Below are 23,809 nucleotides of genomic sequence, written 5' to 3' on the forward strand. Positions count from 1 at the left end.
ATGCAGATGGTACGAACATAGCTAATGATGCAAAGGTGGGAGTTGTTAACTATCCTATAGCATCACTCTTCTCACAAGTCGATGTTGTCCTAGGAGACCGTCTTATTTCTCAGTCCAGCAGTACCTACCCATACCGCGCTGCTTTTGAATGTCTTCTCAACTATGGAAAAGATACCCTGGAAACACAATTTTGCACCGGATTATTTTACAAAGACACTGCGGGGCACATGGATGTCACTGACCCTGATGGTCGAAATGATGGACTTAAAAAAAGGGCTCGATTCAGTGCTCAAAGCAACACCTTTGACCTGATTGGACATATTCACTCGGATATATTTTTTCAAGATAAGCTTTTACTCAACGGCGTCGATTTGAGGATTAAAATGGTTCGTAGTAAAGATGAATTTTGCTTAATGAAAGAAGGAAATGCCAATTTCACACTTAAAATACTCAACGCCTCTCTTTTTGTGAAGAAAGTAACCGTCTCACCACCGGTAAAACTGGGCCATGCACAGGCGCTACTTAGCGCAACCGCCAAATATCCTATCGAAAGAGTCTGCATGAAGACCTTCAGCCTAGCTGCAGGGAGCCGCATTTGCTCACAAGAGAATCTTTTCATTGGTCCATTACCTAAAACAGTGATCTTTGGGATGGTAGACAACGATGCCTTCAGTGGAGCATACAATAAGAACCCATTTAATTTTCAACATTACGATACAGAATTTGTAGCACTCTATGTAGATGGTGCTCAGTATCCTGCAAAACCGTTTCAACCGGTTTTTCAGACAGGGAATGCGGTTCGTGAATTCCACTCTTTAATTTTAGCATCGGGAAAGCAGCTAAAGGATCAGGCAATGGCGATCAACAGAGAGGAGTATACCAGCGGTTATACTTTATTCGCATTTAACCTGAATCCTGACGACGACTGCGGCAAGCATTTGTCATTAATAAGGTCGGGGAATATGCGTCTGGAACTCAGATTTCGACAGCCTCTCCCAAGAACCGTGAATCTAATAGTGTACGCCAGTTTTGACAGTATTCTAGAAATAAACAACCGAAGAAACGTGCTCATCGATTACCAGTAACGCATGGATACTAGAGAACTAACAGTTGTTATGAGAAGCTGCTCTGAAATAGATAAAATATTCTGCGGTGTGATGGCTAGCGACGAGTTACCAACGAATACACTGAGACAATATCCGGCCTTATTCATCGTGAATACGCATCCGAGACACATGCCGGGTGAACACTGGCTAGCTTTATGTCTTAATGATAAAACCTCTGGAGAATTTTTTGACTCGTACGGAAACCCACCAGACTACGAACTATTTCCTGATTCTATTAGTGATTTTTTGAGAAAGAACTGTAGCAAAATAAAATATAACCCTGTTCAAGTTCAAAATTTTAATTCAGTTTGTTGCGGACAACACTGTGTATTTTTTCTATGTCATAGAGCTAAAGGTTATTCGTTTAATCGTATATTGTCTATGTATAGCAACGATTTAAGCAGAAATGATAATGCTGTTGTGGCTTTTGTTAAAAAATTGTACCCTAGAATAAATAAAATGCATTCATTTAGTTGTGTACAATGCGCTAGCTCTTTGAACATGTTACATTAATGCGTGTAGCGATCTATCGAAATGATGATGCTTCACAAAAATTCTTGATATAAAGAGTTTTATTGAAATAAATGTCAACAAAATACAATGCAACAAATGTAGTTCCTTGTCAGTCATTTCAAAAATCCAACCAGACAGATGTGCTAAGCTCGGGTGATTTTAAAACACGGTCGGGGGTCAAGGAGCCTTTCTTTTTAGTGGAGGAAACAAGACTGGGGGAGTACGGATCTTTAGATCTTTTTATGTCTGTTATTTTGCGTCGAACATCCCCGTTAGGTATAGTTGAAAAGGGTATGTTTAGGTTCGCTACAGTGTGTAACAATTCCTTCCAACCTAAAGGTCTCCGATCTTCAGATACTTTATAAGGGGCAGTGAGATTCTTTAGCAGATCAACCATGTGAGACCCTTCGATAGTGTTTCCTTTAAAAATAAATTCACCGTCATCGTTCCATGAAGCAACATTGTCAGATTTAAGAATTTTTTCCATAATGTATGAAGCATTTCTTTTGTTCCTTGCAGAAACGTTGGCAATCACCTCTTGTACAATTTCATCTTTTAGGGGGTGAGGAGCTTCGGTTGCTGTAGCTTCGGTTTTGCTTTCCTGTATTTTAGGTAGGCTTAGGGTGAGTTCAGTGGTTTCCTGATCTCCTAGTTTAACCAAGTTTAAAAACCTTTGCAGAGTCGACGTGTAGAGTTTAGCCTTCTCATATTCATTAAGATCTGACCTTAACAAAATGTGACGAATTGCATCGTCTAAGTTGTTTTCAACAGTTTTTCTTAAACCCTCTTTCTCCGTGGCTGTGTTTCTAAGTTTATCAAGCTGATGTTGAGGGACTAAATACAGTTTCTCTGCAGTCTCCATGTTAATTGTTACGAGATGAAATTAAGCTGGTTATAAAAGGAACGGCTACACTGAGCAAAGGAAGAAGAAATCCTCCAGATTGATTAATAACTTTCCTTTTTGTTTCTATAGATGCTCTCTTATCAGCAAAAAGTTTGATAAATTTTTTCTGTTTTTTAAAAAATCTGTACTGTTTCGACGTCAGTGGCACGTTCCCTCTGAGCACGTTTAAGGCAAGTTCACATATGCTCAAAATAAGATCTTTGTGTGCATCGCGTAATATATCCTTTCTCCGCTGCGGTGTAGATCTGTGTATTGACTTTAACAATGGTAGGGATTTTTTCAAACAATCTGACATTATTATCAATACTTTAAAGACTTTTTCTTTGGGACATACACGGCAGGAATCTCTTGTGGAAACACCCCAGATCTGAGACGGAGTTCTTCTGGTGTTTGTGCTTTCAGGTCAACAAATAAATACCCATAAGGTCTAGAAGTGGCATCTTGAAAACATTCTAAAAAATACTTGCTGTTGCCGGGGTACATTTGACGCGCTAGCACGCTGATCTGTAACTTATCTCTAGGGTTTTTAAAAAGAACCATGTAGTTGGTGTTCAGGTTGATTGTTCTACTAGCCTTGCCTTGAAAAAAGAGATTCTGAACCAAATAAATAACCGATAGGTTGCGATGATGCGTGTATTTAGTAAACGCCTTTTCTACTTCGTCGTTTTTACTTGCAGATTCCATCAAGTCGTCGATTACCAATAAGTTTGTTTTGCTAGGTGGAAATAGTTCATCATCACACAAAGAATCAGGGATTCCTTGAAGAAATTTTATATTTATTCTCCCCAACAATTCATCGTATAAAGGTTGCCAACACGTGTAACACCATACAATGTTTTCCGGAACTAGGGACATTACGTCTTTACAGTTTTCCAACAACATTTTAATAAAATAAGACTTTCCACTATTACTGGGTCCGCACACAATACATGAAAAAGGCATTAGCATCCTCGCATCAAAAGTAGAAACGTTCATGTTCGATTAATTTTTCAAAATACACAAACAAAAGCAAAAATCAGATATATACATATATACATATATACATTTAAACACATAAACCTATATACATAAATAGTCTTAATAGCCGTAAGGGAGAGTTGTAAAGTCAGACAGTAAAACACGTTTATCGTAAACAACCTTGAACCTTTTCAACTGTGGCTTGTTTTTTAAATGAAAGCCGTTTTTATATCGCACAATTTGATTTTGCGCGGTAATAAGCTGACTAGTTTGATCCGGATTTTTTACATGATTATCTACCAGGCCTGTCAACGATTTTAAATTTACTACTTCAGAATTGTTGTAATTTAACGTAATACCTTTAGCTTTCAATGTTGTTTTTCCTTTCAGAGTTTTGTAACCGTAGGTTTTAGGCCCTGCACTTACGAACTCTAAAATTTGATCACCATCATCTAATTCGCTCGTTAAACCGCCTAAATAATCGCTCAACGGTGGCATCCAGTCAGCTTTCTTACTTTTAAAAATTACACTGTCGGTATCTGTGTATAAACACCTTTCTTGTAATCGATCGATCAAATTGTATAGCTCGAGCCTCGCATATGCCGTAGTAAAAATGCCGATGAATACATTAGCGTTCCCTGGTTGTATCAGTCTCTCGTCTGCATGACGCCATTGTACAATTGCAACATCATCATTCAAAAAAGAGAACTGATTTACGTTATACAGATCAGAAAACATGAACTCTAAAAATTTAGAGGGGTCACTGATTAAAGTGGTGTTTGACCTGTCAGGTCTTTGACACATCTTCCCCCACAGTGAATTTAATGCTAGTTTAGCCACAGATCTTTTAGCGGGATTAACAGAAATGCACGCCGGATCCAACTCAATATCCTCATTTTCCTGGTATTTGTTAATGTATTCACATTTAGTCCTTTCATCAATTACCCAGGATGGATAACCTGAACTTTCCTGTTTTGTCTTTAGGAACATTTTAATATAGTCTGCAAAAAGAGTGTCGGATGTATTGTCAAAGTGCCAAACTTCAAAGACTTTTAAAATTTTGTACCCCTTTTCCACAGCTTTTGCAATTTCGATAGACGCCCATGTCCCAATAAGGGCTCTATCCCGATCTGAGTGATTACACTGCTTTTGCTGGTGCTCAGCGCATGTCCTACATAAAGGAAAGAGGAGTTTGTTTTTTACCCGAAAGGGAAGAACAGGTGCCCACAGACCTCGAGGTGGTAAAACCTTTGCTCTAATAATACCAAAGTAATTTTCTAGAGGCTGAAAGTTGCGAAATATTATGGTTGGGTGACCGACCGGGTACGTCTTTGTCTTATTTACGTATGGGTAAAGAGATGTGAAATCGTAATAATCAATTCTCTCACCCGGCTGTGCAACATAATGTAAATGAAGCGCGTTAGTTCGACCACCATAAAGAGCATCACGTGGGTTTAAACGCTCAGGAAAATCAAAGTCCTTTAGAAAGGTTATGACCAGGTTATCAGTTTTCTTCGCTTCATTCCACTCGTGTTCCCACATCACTGTAACTTGTAAATTATGAACTTCTTGCAAGTTTTTAATTTTTTCCATCGTTTTTTGACGGACATCTCCGAAGCTAGTGTGAGATGAGCTAAGAGGATGCGGATTCATGGAGGGAAAACACTTTTCACACCCGTGATAAAAACAACCAAGAAACTCAAAAGCCTTTCGCGTCTGACCCACTTCACAGTAACCATCTACAAAAAAGTTCCCGAACCTGACTTCCCCCTCGTTCAAAGCATGCCGAATGGGTATATTTTGCGTGACCGAAATGTAGTTGAGCCACTGAATTGACGGTGTTGAGAAAGATTTCTGCCTATTGATGTAATTGTCAAGCGGCGGAATAGCTAATGTGTTTTTAGGAAGAAACATGGTCCTAAAGATTTTCATACAGACAGAAGCGATTGTAATGCATTTAAAAGGGTCAACCTTTGTACTTTGGAGAATTTCATTCCTGAAAGCTAAGCACCCCTTTCTCAAAATATCAACATCATTTACACAGTATTCAGCCATCTCTTTCTTAAAATCAAAGACTTTGTCAGATACCGTTGCGTACCACTTGAAGAACTCTTCTCTGTCTTTAGGCATCATGCTATCTACACCGTAAAATTTAGGTTCAGGATAAGGACCTACATAGTTTTGGTGATCTATGGTGTTCCAGAAATGTGGAAAATAACCTTTCTTTTTTTCCAAAAACCCCATGGCTTTAGGGAGGCTACTAAGCTTCATGGGTAGGAAAGACAGGCTATCGATGTAGGATTGACGAAACTCTGAATCTCTAAAACATAGAATTTTACCACCTTGCGCAATGATATCAGGCGTTATTCCCTCTTTCACTAAATGATTTAGCAAAAGGTACGAATCGAACCCTCTAGCATTATGTGCTATAAAGGTATAATCTTTGTATTTGTTACACCGAAATGTCTTAAAAAACTTAGCAACACAACCGTCTCCTTCGAACGTCCACTCCTTTCCATGAAAATTAATACAGCATAGGTAATTAGCTATATGAGTTCCTGTTTCCTGTCTCGTTTCAAAATCATAAAATATGTATTTGCTATTTGGCAATTCTTTCTTTACCGGTTGTATGAAACAGTTATGTTCCGTGTCGCTGTCAAGTTTTTCGCCGCAGAGTTTACACATCCTCTCATGACACACATGTTTTTTACGGTTAAAAGGGTTCTGGTGTTTTACGCTATTGCATTTACTACAGTAAAAAGCAGTTTCACACAATGAATATTCACCATCACTCGACTGAAGCTTTGCTTTATGTACGTCAAAACAAAATTCGGACCTACATAACCTCGAACAGTCTGGGCATTTAATTACTTTTTGAACATGTTTGTTACAATCTGAATTACAACAAATGTTACAGTAAAATTCGCATCGATGTTTCCGTGAATTTTCAAACCCTGAGTGACAGAAACGACAAACGTAACTAAACCCTAAAAGACCCGAGATGCTTTTAACTCCATAGTAATGATTTTCATGCAAAAACAAGTACAACGTGTTTTCATGCGGTGTCGTGCTGGTTTGAAAAAAAGAGTATCCGGCCTTATTGTCAGAACAGTAAACGATTACAATTTTACAATTTAAAGACGACTCAAATTTTGATACATCAGCGAAGGTTACCGCTGTGTCTTCAGTTAACCCAACATCGTGTTGCGTTTGTTTGGCGATCTTTTCTATTTGCAAACTACTTTTTCCTGGATTCAAAAGTTGTGAAACGCATAAAGCAAAACACATGTTGTCTTTGTTGTGAAAAATGTACAGATGTCTCATTTTTTTCCGAACAACCTCTGAACTAAATACCGAACGCATTTTTCTATTACCTGTACCACCACGAGGTGCCCGAACTATTTGGATTACTAATTCAAGAGTATTGTCTGTAAAAATTTCACGTTTACTTTGAATTGCATTTTCAAGCATGGTCAGAAAAGACTGCAAATCGATGGACCCATTAACTAGCTGAATGCGTGAAGACAAATTGAGTGTATCACCTCTAATTTCAACAGTGACGACATCCTTGGGCGAAATCATTTCATTTGCCACATCAATCAAACTGTTTAAAATCTCTAAGACATAATTATAAAAATCTGCAAAACTGTCAACATTAGCGATCGAGGAAAAATTCACCCTCCTCCTTATCTCTGTGTTGTTGAATCTGTCACGATTAATTATCCTGATATTAGGGTCTAACCCGTTACCGAATTGTGCATTTTGAACAACAGGGGGTATTACCCTCTCCTCATCGACGTCTATTTGCGCATTTTGAACAACGGGGGATGGTACATTCACCTCAGCATTATCTATTTGAGGGTTTGACGTTTCAGGGGTGTGTTGATTATCGGTTACAGAGTTTTGTGAAACGTTGTCCGGGGGATCGATTAAGTTAACCAGATTGTCATTTAACATTATAAGACTTTGATTAAGATCATGAAAAAAATCTACAGGAGGTATTGGTTCTTGAAATGTTTCTGGAGATGCGACGTTACTGGTGTGATATTGAGAAGGTAAGGTCAATGCTTCGTTTAAACGATTGACGGCTTCAATTAAATCCGGGTTTAACTGTGTAGGTGACGGTTGATCATTTAGGCTATTTTGCAACATTAATAAATTACGATTTAATTCAAAAAATATGTCATCTTGCGTTGTTGGTGTATTGGTTGCATTTGGGACTGAGTTTTGGCTAAAATCTTCAGTCCGAGTATTGCTTAGGTCAGATGGTCTCAAACTTTCATTTAGCTGATTGACTGCATCGATTAAATAAGGGTTTAACTGCGTAGATGATGGTTGATCATTTAGGCTATTTTGCAACATTAACAAATTACGATTTAATTCAAAAAATATGTCCTGTTGCCTTGTTGGTGTATTGGGTGCATTTGGGGTTGAGTTTTGACTGGAAATTTCGCTTTGACTAGCAACATGGTGAGGCGGTGTTACATTTTCATTTAACTGGTTGATTACAGCGGATAAGAAAGGGTTCAAGGCTGTGTACTCATTATCAGTTTTAATTTTTTTATTCTTACTCTCTACGTCCGATGTGTTATTAGAACGCTTCTCTGCCATAGCTAATGATATCTCCTTAACAAATCTACAATACTTATGACACACTTATTCAACGATTCAAGATTATTATGCAATAATGAAACAATCTCTGTAGGTGAACTGGTATAAACCGCGTTATTAAGATGATAAAAATTTTCATTCATAACATACATTTGATGTCGAAAATCAGCCAGTGCATTGTTAAGTCCGCGTCCTTCTTCAGCAGCGCGATGTTCTGGATGAAAATCCTCTTCTACATCACTGGCATGTCTGACACTGTTCGCACCTAACAGAGTGTTAGAGAAAAATAAGTATTTAGAGTTTTTGCACTCAAAGGACACCCGACATTATATAAAAGCAAAATATATGTGATATCAGCTCACCTGAAACACTTAATTCTTCATCACTGTCTCCAAAATCGATGTCATCAGGTATAACTAGAACAAATTATATTACGAGTAAACTAGACGTCTTTACAATGTGAAAATCACAGTATTATTTTCGCCAAATGTAGGTTAAAATGGTTGAACAAATTCATACCCGGGTTGTTTGAAAATACTGGATATGGGGTAGGATTATTTCGCTCTACTCGGTCATCGACTTCCTCTTCTGGCACAATCTCTAAATAGGCAATAAATGAAAAATATAAATATGCAAAAGAAGAAAAAAAAAAGACCTTATAGTATTGGGTATTTATACTTTTATTTGTAACTCACGCATAGGTCTCGCAGTTGCTATGGGTCTTTGTAAAAAAGAGGTATGCGTTGTAGTTTCAACCTCGTCGTCGGAAATCACAACAATTTCATTTTCTAAAAGATCAGTAAACATGTAAAACACTCTCACAGAACCCTATTAACAAGTATTATTTGACAAAATAAATTACCTAGTAAGTTTGTGTTAATTCGTAACAATATCCTACGAGCAATCTTACTCTGTAATAAAAAATATATAAATTTAACAATTAGTTAAAAGTAGAAAGTACATGTAAATTCACAGCTATTTTGATAAGTCAACAGATTGTAGAAGTATTTTTTTTTTAAACTGTTCTACATCTATATTAGGTTCTTATTGTAAAACGACTTAAATATCGTTAAACAGGGAGAAATGATTTTCTTACCTTTAAGGAAAGCCATGGTCTCAGAGGAAATGATGAGGTTCTTTGGAGACTTGGTAAAAGTGAAGGCCTTCACTTGGATGTGTGCCAAGTTGACTAGCTCTCTACATTTATATCATGTTTAGAGCGGTTGTCGGTGGGGGGTACTGTAGATCACACCCACCCACCCCCCACACACACTTTTCTAAAGAGTTACTTTTGTTAAATACATATCTTTATACCAACAGTAACAGGAACAAGTAAAGCAGGTCAAAATTATTATTATTATTTTTGTCAATTTGTATTGACTATGTAATATTTAAGTCGGGGGAATAAGAAAATGATTCATGTGATATTAATGCATAAGAATTTGCTGTTTCAGTAACAGTGATGTATGATTATTCTCATCCCCCTACCATCATTAATTTATTGGTATAGTTTATCACAACATAAATTAAATTCTTATGCTATAAATCTAAGTCTTATGCTTTTAAAGAAGGTTTAGGAAACATTTGATTGTGTGTTAACATTATTGTGTTTAATGATTAGTGTAAACACTTACTTTCACGGGAATGGAAACAACTACCCTTATTGACCATACCATATATAGGTATAGTTTATCACAAAATAAATTAAATTTTGTCTTATGCTTTTAAAGAAGGTTTAGGAAATATTTGATTGTGTGTTAACATTATTGTGTTTAATGATTTGTGTAAACACTTACTTTCACGGGAATGGAAACAACTATACTTATTGACCATACCATATGTTGACTTGAGTTGTGAAAATCAGTTTTACACCCCGCTGGGGTGTAACGCGGTATCAGGTACTTTAATCTGATTGGTCAAAAAACTTAGAAGGCAGGGATGGTTGTAAACAGCTGTTTAAACATTTAAGACACATCTACCCTTAATTACCCTTCCATATATTGACTTGAGCTGTCAAAATTAGATTGACGTTTTGTATACCCCCAGGTGGGAAACTTTTACTTTCATGGGAAAAGAGACAACTATTTTCTTAATTACTAACACATGTGTAAACTTTCACAGGAAAAGACACAACTACTCCTAATGACTTAAACATGTATAAACAATTAAGACACAACTACCCTTAATTACCCCTTCCATATATTGACTTGAGCTGTCAAAATTAGATTGACGTTTTGTATACCCCCAGGTGGGAAACCTTTACTTTCATGGGAAAGGCGACAACTATTTTCTTAATTACTAACACATCTGTAAACTTTCACAGGAAAAGACACAACTACTCTTAATGACTTAAACATGTATAAACAATTAAGACACAACTACCCTTAATTACCCCTTCCATATATTGACTTGAGCTGTCAAAATTAGATTGACGTTTTGTATACCCCCCAGGTCGGAAACCTTTACCTTCATGGGAAAGGCGACAACTATTTTCTTAATTACTAACACATCTGTAAACTTTCACAGGAAAAGACACAACTACTCTTAATGACTTAAACATGTATAAACAATTAAGACACAACTACTTTAAATGGATCATTCCATATGACACCTTTGACCTTTAGCTGTCAAAAATGAATTATAGTACTCGTGATATAAATAATAATATAAACTTTCACATAACCTCTGACATGACCTATGACCTTTAAGCAATCAATCAAATTTATTATTATACTTTTGACACAATCACCAGGGTATTTCTCTCTCTCACGCCATCCAGCCGGCCGAGTTCTTCTCGGTTCACCGCATGGACAGGACACGGGACTCGGGGAAGTCGAGGGGAGGCGGCGTGTGTTTAATGGTGAACAGCAGCTGGTGCAACAGCGCGAGCGTTGTTCCTCTCACATGCTCCTGCACACCAAATCTGAAGCTACTGTCCATCATCTGTCGTCTTTTTTACCTTCCTCGGGAGTTCACATCGGTCATAATCAGTGCCGTTTATATTCCAAACGGACACTGCCTTATGCGAGCTGCATGAGGCACTCACACAGCACCAAACACAACACCGGGACGCTGCGCTTATTGTAGCGGGGGACTTTAACAGCGCCAACCTCAAACGCGCAGCGCCAAACTTTTATCAGCACATCACCTGCCCCACCAGGAGCGAAAGGACACTGGATCATTGCTACACCACAGTCAAGGACGGCTACAAGGCACAATCTCGCCCTCCGTTTGGTAAATCCGACCACGCCGCCATCTTCCTCATGCCAAAATACAAACAGAGGCTGAAACAGGAAGTTACGGTTCAGAGGGAGGTTGCGCGCTGGACGGACCAATCGGTGGCCGCGTTACAGGACGCACTCGATGACGCAGACTGGGACATGTTCAGAAACAGCTCCGATGGTGACGTCAGCGTGTTTACGGAAGCGGTTGTGGGATTCATCGGGAAACTAGCGGATGATACCGTGGAGAAAAAGACTATTAAAACGTTTCCCAACCAGAAGTCGTGGGTGGATAAAACCATCCGTCACGCTCTGAGATCTCGCACCGCTGCCTACAACACGGGACTCGCGTCGGGGGACATGGAACCGTACAAGGCTGCGTCATACAGCGTCCGGAAGGCGGTGAAAGAGGCGAAGCAGCGCTACGGGAGGAAACTAGAGTCACAGCTCCAACAGAGTGACTCTAGGAGCCTGTGGCAGGGATTAAGGACAATTACTGTATATAAAGCACCAACAACCGGTATGATAAACGCAGACGTGACTCTGGCAGATGAGCTGAACACTTTCTATGCTCGCTTCGAGGCTGCAGCTAAAGATGCTAGCGATGCTAATGCTAGCGGCGCTAATGGCTGCAGACAGGAAGTCACTGCCAGCACCGGAAGCACGTTCATCATCACCGAGCATGACGTGAGGAGAGCCTTCAAGAGAGTGAACACCAGGAAAGCAGCAGGACCAGACGGCATCTCAGGCCATATCCTCAGAGCCTGCGCAGACCAGCTAGCACCTGTGTTTACTGAGATATTCAACATCTCTTTATCTCAGTCGGTGTCCCCACATGCTTTAAAGAGTCCATTATTGTTCCTGTCCCAAAGAAACCTCATCCTGCTTCTCTCAATGATTATCGCCCTGTAGCCCTCACCTCAGTAGTGATGAAGTGCTTTGAACGCCTGGTCAGAGACTTCATCATTTCTTCACTACCAGACACACTGGACCCACTACAGTTTGCATACCGTCCAAACCGTTCCACGGACGATGCAATCTTACATCTCCTTCATACATCTCTCACTCACCTGGACACTCAGGGGGAATTATGTAAAAATGCTCTTCATCGACTATAGCTCTGCATTTAATACCATAATTCCCTCCACACTCACCACCAAGCTGGAGCACCTGGGACTCAGCTCATCCATGTGTCAGTGGATCTCCAATTTTCTGACTGGCAGACCACAGGCAGTAAGGATGGGCGGCCATATCTCAGCCTCCATCACTCTCAGTACTGGAGCCCCCCGGGGTTGTGTTCTGAGCCCCCTGCTGTACTCTCTGTACACCTCTGACTGCGTGGCCACTACCAACTCCACCACCGTCATCAAGTTTGCTGACGACACTGTCGTGGTGTGTCTGATCACCAACAACAATGAGACGGCCTACCTGGAGGAGGTTGGAAATCTGGAGAACTGGTGCCAGAGGAACAATCTCCTCCTGAACGTCAGCAAGACAAAGGAGCTGATAGTGGACTTCAGTACAAAGCAGGTGAGGAACTACACCAGGAGCCCAGTGGAGAGAGTGGACAGCTTCAGATACCTCGGTGTTCACATTACGCAGGACCTGACATGGTCCTGTCACATCAACACCGTGGTAAAAAAGGCCTGGCAGCGTCTGTACCACCTCAGACGCTTGAGAGACTTTAGACTACCCTCCAAGGTGCGCAGGAATTTCTACTCCTGCACCATAGAGAGCATCCTGACGGAAAACATCACGACCTGGTTCGGGAACAGCACTATGCAGGACAGACGAGCTCTACAGAGGGTGGTGCGATCAGCTGAGTGCATCATCCGCACCGAGCTCCCTGACCTGCACTCAATCTACACCAAGCGGTGCTGGACCAAGGCCAGAAAGGTCGTGAAGGACCTCAGCCATCCCAACAATGGACTGTTTACTCTGTTGCGGTCTGGGAAGCGATTCCGCTCCCTGAGGGCCAACACAGAGAGACTGAGGAGGAGCTTCTTCCCGCAGGCGATAAGGTCTCTCAACCACACCACTAGGCAAAACTAACACAATATTTTCACAATTCTCACAATCAATCAATCAATCTTTATACATCCATGGACACTATGGACAACTCCACACACATCACATCTACACTACATGTTTACGTTTACATTCTGGACCATTGCACAAAGACACTTTAATAACCATTGCACAAAGTCACTTTTTCTATGCATACTTGCACACCATTATAGTTCTATGTGTACAGTATATTTCTATTTTCAGGTTCTATTTTTTCTAGTTAAATTTTTATTTAAATTTTCTATCATATTTCTTCTATTGATATTTATTACTTATACGTTTTAATTCTCTTTTTAAGGTCACTGGCGGTCGTGTAAGCATTTCAGTACATTTCGTACTGTGTATGACTGTGTATGTGACAAATAAAATTTGAATTTGAATTTGAAATTTGAACGTACGTAGTCGCTATTTCAGCCTGCCACGTTCTGATTGATGGGGTTTTCTTGGGGAAAGGCCCCTTTAGTTGCCCTTTTTATTCGTGGAACTAAATGGTTGGGGCCACCCACTAGAGCCACTGTCCCTTCGTGGGATTTATCTATCATGCTCGAAGGTCTAATTGACACTTCTTTCGAACCTACTAGAGTCAGCGCCTGTCAGATTTCTTTAAGATGTTTTTTCTGATGGCCATTACCTCTCTGAAGAGAATTGGAGACCTGCACGCCTTGTCAGTCTCCACATCCTGCCTAGACTTTGCTTCTGGGCTAGTTAAGGCCATTTTGCATCCTCACCCGAACTATCTTCCGAAAGTTCTATTCTCAACCATGCACCCTGTTGTTCTTGAAGCTTTCTGTCCTCCGCCTTTTACAGCTCCGGAGCACTTATTGTGTCCAATATGTGCTCTCCAGATTTACATCCACTGCACCAGCCAGTGGCGTAAGTCAGAGCAGCTTTTTATATGTTATGGGGGCTGCAACCGGGTTGCGGCCGCCACTACACAGACCTTGTCACACTGGGTGAGAGATGCTATTGCCCTCTCCTATGAAGCACATGGTCACACTTTAGGGCTCATTCAAGCAGGGGGGTCGCCTCATCTATTGCGAAAAGAGGTATTCCCCTGCAGCAAGTGTGTGACGCGGCAGGTTGGTCCTCTCGCACATATTTGTTCGATTTTATAGTCTGGATGTTCATGCTACTCCGGGCTCACGGGTCCTTGAGTTAGCCTCCCAGAGATAGTCCAGAGACCTTCTCGGCCTTTGTGGGCACACGGTACACAACCTTGGGGCCCAGACACTTGCAGTGCGGCGGTCTTGGTATTCTCGTTTCCATAGCTTTTTCACGCAGCATCGAGTGTAGCCTTTGTCTCGGGTTACTTTGCTGTAACCCTGTTCCCTAAAAAGGCGGGATTGAGATGCTGCGCTCCAATTCCGCACTGCCTGCATGACCAGACATCCCTTCAGACAAAATCGATTTGAAAAATGTTTCCGGTTTACTCCTATTTATAACTTGCAGGCGCGTCTCATCAGATGACGTCACCTGACCGAGGTTATATAAGCCAAAATTTGCCCTGTTTGATACACACATACTTCACAACCGGCAACACGGAAAGATGTTCCCATAGCGTTTTCACGCAGCATCTCGTTCCCGCCTTTTCAGGAAACAGGGTTACAGCAAAGTAACCCGAGGTGTTTATGGTGTATATACAGTCACTTATAACTTTTTAAAATATCAGCCTGATAGCATGTTTGTCTGATTATTTCTACGTGTCTGATCAAGACTGACCAGCAGACTGCTGAATAGAGATGACTTAGCAGCAGTGCTCACCACCACATGAATAGTAAACAGATAAATTTTACTTTATCAGTTGTTTTTATGAATAAATGATTCATAAAAGTACTAAATGATTTTCAGGCTCTTGTGGTAGTACTACATTTAACTTAATACTACCAATTTAACAAACTCCTATAATCGCCCCTGTACTGAACATTTAACACCCAAACCAGACATTATAAATATTTGGTGATCCAATTTTGACTAACTCATTAAATATTTTTTGAACTCTTTCGTGTTTATGTATGTACATTATATTCTCATCTGCAGGCTTCATGATCTCACCCTTAAAGATAGAGATGGAGCTGGACAAACTTCACTTCACTCTGTTATTGTCTCTGACTACTTTCAAGATTCTCTTAAAAAGGAGAGAAACAATTTGCTGTTCTCAAGAAAAGGTTCATGTCAGCCTTTATCCTCACCATATTCGATCCATCCCACCAGTTTGTGCTGGAGGTTGACATCTCCAACACTGTTGAAGGTATCCTTTCTGAATGGTCGTCACAGGACAACAAACTACACCTCTGTGCATTTCTTTAAAACTTATTCCACACATAGAGGATCTTCGATTTACATGTCAACCAATCACCTGCAGTTCTTCAGTCCCTTACCTGTGCCACATCATAATACATCCCTAGATTTTGTTACAGGTTTAGCCGTTTAAGGAGAAAACACCTGCATCATGTTTACAATGTCATGTAATACCAATTTTCCATCTCCACACACTTATTACGGCTCCTTAAGCTTTACACCAAAAAACAGCAGAGCTACTGATCCTTCATATTTTTAGCTTCATGGTCTCCATATTGACATTGTGTGAGATCAAGGACCATAGTTTACCTCACAATTTTGAAGGGTTTTTTTGTAATTATCGGTGCAAGTCTTGGTATATCATTAGGGTCCCATTCACATTCCAGTGGACAGGCAGAGAAAAAGATCTTTGATGCATGATCACTCGAGATGTCACCTTCTGGAGCAAGTTCCTTCCATGGGTCAAATATGCCTATAACTCCCAACTCTTGACACTCACTGGTATGTGCCCATTCCAGTGCTGTTTGGGCTACCAGCTACTACTGTTTCCAGTACAAGAAGAGGAGGCAGATGCTCCACATGTTCAACATTTAGTTTGTGGCTGTAAACTCACACTGTCATAAGCAACAAGAACAGTTCTTCCACCAACAAATACAAAAAAAAAAAAAAAGATCCAATCGCTGTCACTCTTAGGCCCGGTAAATATCGCACAGACCAGAGGGTCATGTTCGCTACGAGGGACATCCCACTGAAGACCTGGTCATTTATGCTCTTATGTAGTTTTATTAGACTCTTTACCATCACCAACTTAAACATAAGCTGTCTGGCTCTCAATCCACTTTACCCTGAGATGGATCAACCACACCTTTCATGTCTCCCAGCTTCTCTGTATTGTATCCCACCCATTTTCTTAATTGTGCTTCCCTGTATTGTATTTTACCAATTTTATCAATTGTGTATCTTATTTTGTTAATATTTTGAATATTTTGTGTGTTTATGTCATGTGTTAACTGACAAAATAAATCCTGTATAAATTACCTTGGAATGGTATATTACTCTACCTAATGGGTAACATATAATTCTGACATTAAATGGGAATACATACATCACCAAACAGTGAAATTGTTTATATGACTACACATGTAACATATATGAAAACTTTTCTCTGATATATGGACCTGCCCCTATCTTGCATTTAAATGTTTATTTGTGTGCCGTGTTGTGTGTCTGTGTGTGTGTTACCCATGGCATTGCTGTTGAGCAACAAGACTCCATGAGCATCAGTGCTTGGCTCCAGGCCCATGTAGAAGGGATGCACGCCATAACTGTTCAGCTTGTACTGCAGAGAGTAAAAATTTGAAATAAAATACAATGGTAGTAGACATAGGTACAACCTGCTAGAATAGTGTAATTAAATAACAATAATTATAAAGTTAAAATAACTTATAACTTATATAATAAGAAACCACAATATATACAGTCATACAGTTTTTTTGCCCTTTCGTCTTTTAGCGATGAGCTCCAACTCTTTCATGTTGGAGGGTCTTCTTGCCATCACCCTAATCTTTAGCTCCCTTCACAGATTCTCAATTAAATTTAAGTCAAAACTTAAACTTATTAATGTTTTTATCTGCTAACCATTTATTTACCACTTTTGTTGTGTGTTTTGGGTTGTTGTCATGCTGAAATGTCCACTGGTGCCCAAGGCCAAGTTTCTCTGAAAACTGCCTGATGTTGTTGCGAATTTTGATGTTTTGCTCCTTTTCCATGGTGCCATTTAATGTGATTAGGTTCCCTTGTCCACCGGCTAAAAACACTCCCAAAACATTATGTTCCTATAGCCATGTTTGACAGTGGGGGTGGTATTCTTAGGGTTGAAGGCTTCTCCTTTTTTACGCCAAATGAAGGCTATATAACTGTGGCCAAACAATTAAATTTTTGTTTCATCTGACCATAAAACAGAAGACCAGAAGTCTGAGAGAGGTAAGTATAGTAGAATATGGAGCCATAGCAAGGCTAGAACATGTTTTTCATAAGAAGATGTTTTTCTTATCATTTTGCTGGTTTAAAAAGGGATACTTTGATTAATTAATAGATAGTACGGATAAGGACAGGTACTTTTTAATATACTATGCTCAAATTATTAATGTATTTACACATACTAATTTCATACAGATTTTACATGGGACTTATACTGTAGGTAACTCTGGAGTGAGAGAGAGACAGCCGTTATAGTTTACTTACCCCTGGAGGTTGGTCCTTGCTGAACATGCCCCATGTGTGCCAGTTCATGTCATGTCTAAAGCTTGTGTGTTCTGTCTCTCCAAAGCCATATATATATTGTGAAGGAAGTAGAGTTGAGATTTGTATAAACATGTCCGAGAAAATAAAGCCAGGAAGTGAGGAATTCCATCTTCAGAAAAAGACAGAAACATAAATAATATACAGAAATTTTCCCTGCTAAAATGTGAAATTATATATTTTTTTATTGAAAAAATGTTAAAACAGCAGGCACAGTGGCTGAGTGGCTAACACCGCTGCCTCATTTGATAGCATGGAGAATGAGGATGCTAATTGCACGGGTTATTGTTATGCTGTACAAGTAATGAAAGCATGACCTTAGTACCATAAGGTTCTTTAAAAAAAAAGAAAAAAGAAAAAACTTTAAAATTTTATAAACATTGTAAATTTAAAAATCATAATATGTTTAAATTAAAATAGGCAGAATAATTGGGCATATTATTATACAATAAAGTGGCATTGATAAACGCACAGATTAAGTGGCAGCCTGTCGGAGCAGCTTAAGAAATTTCCCCACTGTGGGATGTATAAAAGTATATCTTATCTTATAACATCTAATACAATCAAGGTAGGATTTGAAAATCTGAGTGCACTATCAAGTACTTTTCTGTACCTAATTTACTTATATATACAGTAAAGAATCAAGAAGAACGATTGGTGCACATGTGCGTTTTAATAAATTACTGTGGGTATGTTGCATGTGATTTATGAATAATAGTTATGTTAAACATAACAAGGTCACTGCACATTTTCCTTGTGGTGATGGATTCCTAAAGTCACAGTGAGCTTTCAAGATTTTACTAAGAGCAAAAGCACGTCATTGTAGGACATGAAAAAGACATACAGTAGATGGGAAAGGGAGCCAGTGTGCTTATGCAGTCCCTGACATCAAATATTTTAAAATATTGAGCATGTCCTTCCATTCTCCTTGCCCAACAATAAGGTAAAGCTTTTTCTTCTCAATGCACCTGACTCAGTAATAATCCTTGACAGTGGATTACATTTGATGGGTGTCCATCTAATAATTAACTTATTAATTAATTAAAATAATTAACTTAACTTATTTCTAGCTGTAAGGACCGCACACAGCTAGAAATAAGATTTTAGATCACACTGTAACTTTAGATGGCCTTTCTGTTCCATCAAGTGCAACAGTAAAAGACCTCAGTGTGATTATAGATCCCAGCCTTTCATTTGAAGCTCATGTAGATAATATTACCAGGATAGCATTCTTTCACCTCAGAAATATTGCCAAGATAAGAAATATATTGTCGCTAAACGATGCAGAAAAACTAGTTCATGCTTTTATCACCTCTAGATTGGACTATTGTAATGCCCTACTGTCTGGTTGTTCAACTAGGTGCAATGTATTTAAATTAAGGACAGAATTTCCACTCAATTAAGGGATGTAGGACAGGGGCATCAAATTGAATCCAAAAAGAGCTGGTATGGGTTCAGGCCTTTGGTCCAACCAAGCAATATATAAGGCTTCTGCTTAGATGTAATGAAAGCTTGCACCTACAATGGCCCTTTCTGGATGCAGTTTGACACCCCAATGTAAGCTAAAAGAAAATAAATAATGGACAAATTGGTGTGTTTAGGTTAAACCAGTGGTTCTCAAAGTGTGGGGCGCGCCCCCACTAGTGGGGAATATAGATATGACAGGTGGGGCGCAATGAACAGGAGGGAATTAGTGGAAAATAATAGGAAAGTACCTATTCTAATTTATGCTTTCCTTTATTGATTTATTTAATCTTTAATTTCTTTATCGGACACTCGAAACTAAATATTGACACACAAAGAAATGGATCATTAACACAAGTAAATTAAAATACCATCAGAGAAAAAGTGGAACCATAGTGCAACAATAACGGTTTAACGTCGGCATGTTAATTGCAGAGGAACGATATATAAGGAAACATTCAGTATTATATGTCATTTCATTTATTCCTATGTGTATTCTGATGTTTCTGTATTTTTGTTAAACATTAATATTTTATCACGCAGTACTAGTCTGGCATTTGTAGTTTCCAGTGTGGCAACAAAGTTGCTTTTTGATACTTCAGGCGCTGAACAGAAGGGAAGATCAATATCGTTCTACGCTTTTTGTTGGTGTGCGGCATTTTGCGATGTTTCCTAAATAATTTATTGCGCCGTAGAGAATAATGGTGTTTATGCTTTTAAACATGTACAATTTAATGTAGCTTAAAGACAATGTAGAGAGGAAATAATGTGGGTATCTTATTTGCGGGTTTATTTACGCAGCTATTGAATTCGGAGATGCGAATATCAAACTAACTTTACCGCAGACACAAACAGGTGTTATTCGCTAAAATCCCCCCCGTCACGGATTGTCATAATCTCTATCAAATATTATATTAGGACATGCATTCATAGGTTTATTATTATCGAATATATTATTACTATTATAATTAACCCTAGGCACGTGACACTCGTCGAGACGATTAATACAAATCCCCCAAAATGATTATTTTATGGCACACTTATTTTGCAGGGGTTTGTCAAAGTACAAATAAATTATTTATCACAAATTACACTAAATAAATATTGTTTGTGGTGAAAAATTACAGGAAACGATTTTTATTATAAAATAAGCAATATAAAAATATACATGTGGTATATAAAAAAATATGTAATTTATATATTTTTTCCCCTATACAACATTTTTTTTATATTGCTTACTTTATAATTAAATTCATTTGTAATAATTTGTAATTTGTAAACCATAAACCTATGAATTTAGGTGGGCAACTCGTGACCTCGGTCGGGGGCATTTTAGACCATAACACAGTAGTGTGCTGTATGTAGTGAGCATAATAACATCAATGGATACATTTGTTACATGGACCACAAATAAGCAGGTGATTCAGCACTATCAGCCTAATCAACCAAAAATCCAGCCGAAAGGTAAACATAATAAAGCCTATGTTGCGCTTGGATTCATGGTGGGGATTGGGGCAGAGGAGTGTTTTGTGTGTTTTGTGTCTTAAACCGCTGGCAGCAGACAGCATGAGACAAAGTAGGAAGACACTTATCGACAACACACCCCAGTCACGTTAATAAGCCACTTAACCTTTTTGAAAGAAAGCTTTAGATAAGTGACAAAGTAAGCCTGTTATAACAATTGCACATGTATTTTATCTGTTTTGTACTTGGTGTTATTTGATCTTACTGGTTTAAAAATGGATTTTTTAATAAATAGTACACTTGGCCGTTTTCGTTATCATTTTGTTGACAAGTGGGGCTTGAAAATTCGCCCACCCCCTTAAGTGGGGAATGACAGAAAATGTTTGAGAACCACTGGGTTAAACTAATCTAATAGTATTAATTACATTATGAGGCCTATTTATTTCAATAAAATAATGACAATAAATAAAAGCTGCACAAGGGCGGAATTATTTATTTTTAAAGTTATTTTTAAGACTCTGACATCCATCTATCTGACCAGTAAAAATAAAAAATTTGACTTAATAATCGCCTGTAAATAGCCCCGAGTGAAAGCTCGGCTGTGATCACTTGACTGCTGCTTAATTAAAAGATCAGGTTGATCTGGTCTAAGCTCTTTAACTTTTTTCTTTCTTCGTCCGATCGCCTTGCGAAGGGGCATTTTAGCAAAGAAATTACAGATTTTTTTTTTCATATTTAGCTGGCTTCCACATCTATTACTATTCAATACATTTACTAACAATCTGCTGACCGTTAATAAGACTCATTGAGAATGGTCTGATCACATGAGCCCAAATATTTAAAAACATGATTTCAAATCACATGCTTTTCAAAAATGTATGTGTCTACAAACTGTAGACACTCGTTTGTCCGGCGCCCCGTGTACACGAACACAAATGAACGTAATACAGTTTAGATGTTTTTTTTGTCAATAAATTATATTACAGTTTTTCTTCACTGCTTTTTGTCATTTCTCACAACAGAACTGCATTTCTCAAACTACTCGTTCCACCGTGAGGTGAGGCTTCAGCAGGAGGAAGCTATTTGCAACATGGTTATGGCTAACAATGCCACCAAGGGAGATACAAAGTGCTATTGTTGAAGACAACAGTATCTTTGAAAATAGCAATCTGTGAGTATTTTACCTATAGACAGAATCTTAAAAAGACATGTTATCACCATGAAGCAGCTGTATAATGTATCCTTTGAAAGAAATGCTGACAGAGTAAAAGAGCTACGACTCCAGTTTGTACAGGTATGTTGTATACCCACTATACTATAAGAGTAACTTCCACATTTTTGATATTGAAGGAACTTTATAGATCTTTACATTTAATGTAGCTGTAAACAATGGAGATATATACTGCAATTTATGGACACTGTGTTTTTTCTGGTATATAGGGCATAATGTAAATGTTATCAAGAGAACCACCTTACAACTTTATATACTTGGATGAGGCTGGTTTCAACCTGGCCAAAGACAGAAGGCGTGGTAGAAATCTAATCAGCCAGAGAACTACTGTAGATGTCCCAGGCCAACGGGGAGAAACAAGACTATGTGTGCTGCTATTTTAGACCAAGGTGTGCTAGCTCATATTCCTATTATGGGACCGTACAACACACAGTATCTCCTTATATTCTTAGACAATCTCTATAGAAATGACATTCCTAAAGATGAGAGGGACCTCATTCGAGATGATCTACCAAATATGTTGTAATTTGTGATATTGTCAGTTTTCATTACTCTGACAACATCAGGCAGTGGTTTATCCACCACCGCAGGATGCTGACTGAATTTCTTCCACCCTACTACCCATTCCTGAACCCAATTGAAGAGTTTTTTCTTGGCTTGGAGGTGAAAGATTTATGATCATAAGCCACATACGCAAATGACACTGCTGGCTTCCATGGATGCAGCATGAAAGGACATCTCAGCAGATGCATGCAGAGGCTGGATTAGGCACTTAAAAAGATTCTTTTCACCGTGCATAGAAAGGGTGAGAATCTGTGGCCCAACACACAGGAATGACATGACGCATAGGAAAACTGCCACGTAATTTCACCTTTACCTTCTGATGTACATGGAGAGTTTTTTCCATTTTGTCTATTTAATGTTTCCATTTGTCAGTAAATAACTGTGTATGTATAGTTTCCTTTGTTTTTTTTGTATGCAAGTAACACTATTGACAGTACAGTAAAAATGTAAATGCAGTCTGATCTTTTGTTTAGATTCTTCCATATACTGTTATGTGGGTCAATGTTGATTGGTTAGATGAGGTTAGATGGAATCATTCAGAAAAAATTATTCTTATCATGTAAATTACTGTAACACCTGGTTAATGCACAATGGTTTGCAAGAATAACTTATTTTTTACCGGAGGGACACTGTAAATTATGACACACACCAGCACAGTAATTCAGTGGTTTCTAGTCATCAAAACTTTTTTCGGTTATCCACTATGTTGTGCAGTTTGTACGTGTTGTTTTAAGAAATTGAAGATTTGCAAACTTCAATTCTGAACTGGAAAATGACTGAAAGCAGTTCAAAAAAACTGTAAGAAATAAATCTGAATATTGTGACTAAATTAAATAATTAACTAAGTTAAATCATTATATGTTAAAGTAGCATTTTTCTCTGCATAACTTTAAGGGGGCAGCGTCCCAGCGCCCCTTATCGACCAGGCGCCACTGTATCTGACTGATCTTGAATGCAGAAAGATCTGTGCAACACAGGTTTAGTGTTCGTTTATGAATGTGTGCTTGTTTGTGAATCTGCTGTTAACTCTGTTAGGCTACTACTACCTAGGTTATTGTCTTTTTCAGAATATCACTCACATCATAAGGGTCACTAATGGTCATATGAG

At 38.7% G+C, this 23,809-nt stretch overlaps 1 protein-coding gene across 1 annotated transcript in view; it reads right to left on the reverse strand.

The window, feature by feature from the left end:
- Positions 1–23,809, reverse strand: part of si (sucrase-isomaltase (alpha-glucosidase)) — a 187,492-nt gene that overhangs the window by 50,182 nt on the left and 113,501 nt on the right. The window contains exons 28-29 of the mRNA XM_053500142.1: positions 17,922–18,090; positions 16,920–17,016 (exon numbers count right to left, since the gene is read on the reverse strand). Coding sequence (XP_053356117.1) covers positions 16,920–17,016; positions 17,922–18,090 — 266 coding nt within the window. The remainder of the gene's footprint in view (positions 1–16,919; positions 17,017–17,921; positions 18,091–23,809) is intronic.

Source organism: Clarias gariepinus, chromosome 7 (genome assembly GCF_024256425.1).
Source record: "Clarias gariepinus isolate MV-2021 ecotype Netherlands chromosome 7, CGAR_prim_01v2, whole genome shotgun sequence".
In the NCBI taxonomy this organism is placed as follows: domain Eukaryota; kingdom Metazoa; phylum Chordata; class Actinopteri; order Siluriformes; family Clariidae; genus Clarias; species Clarias gariepinus.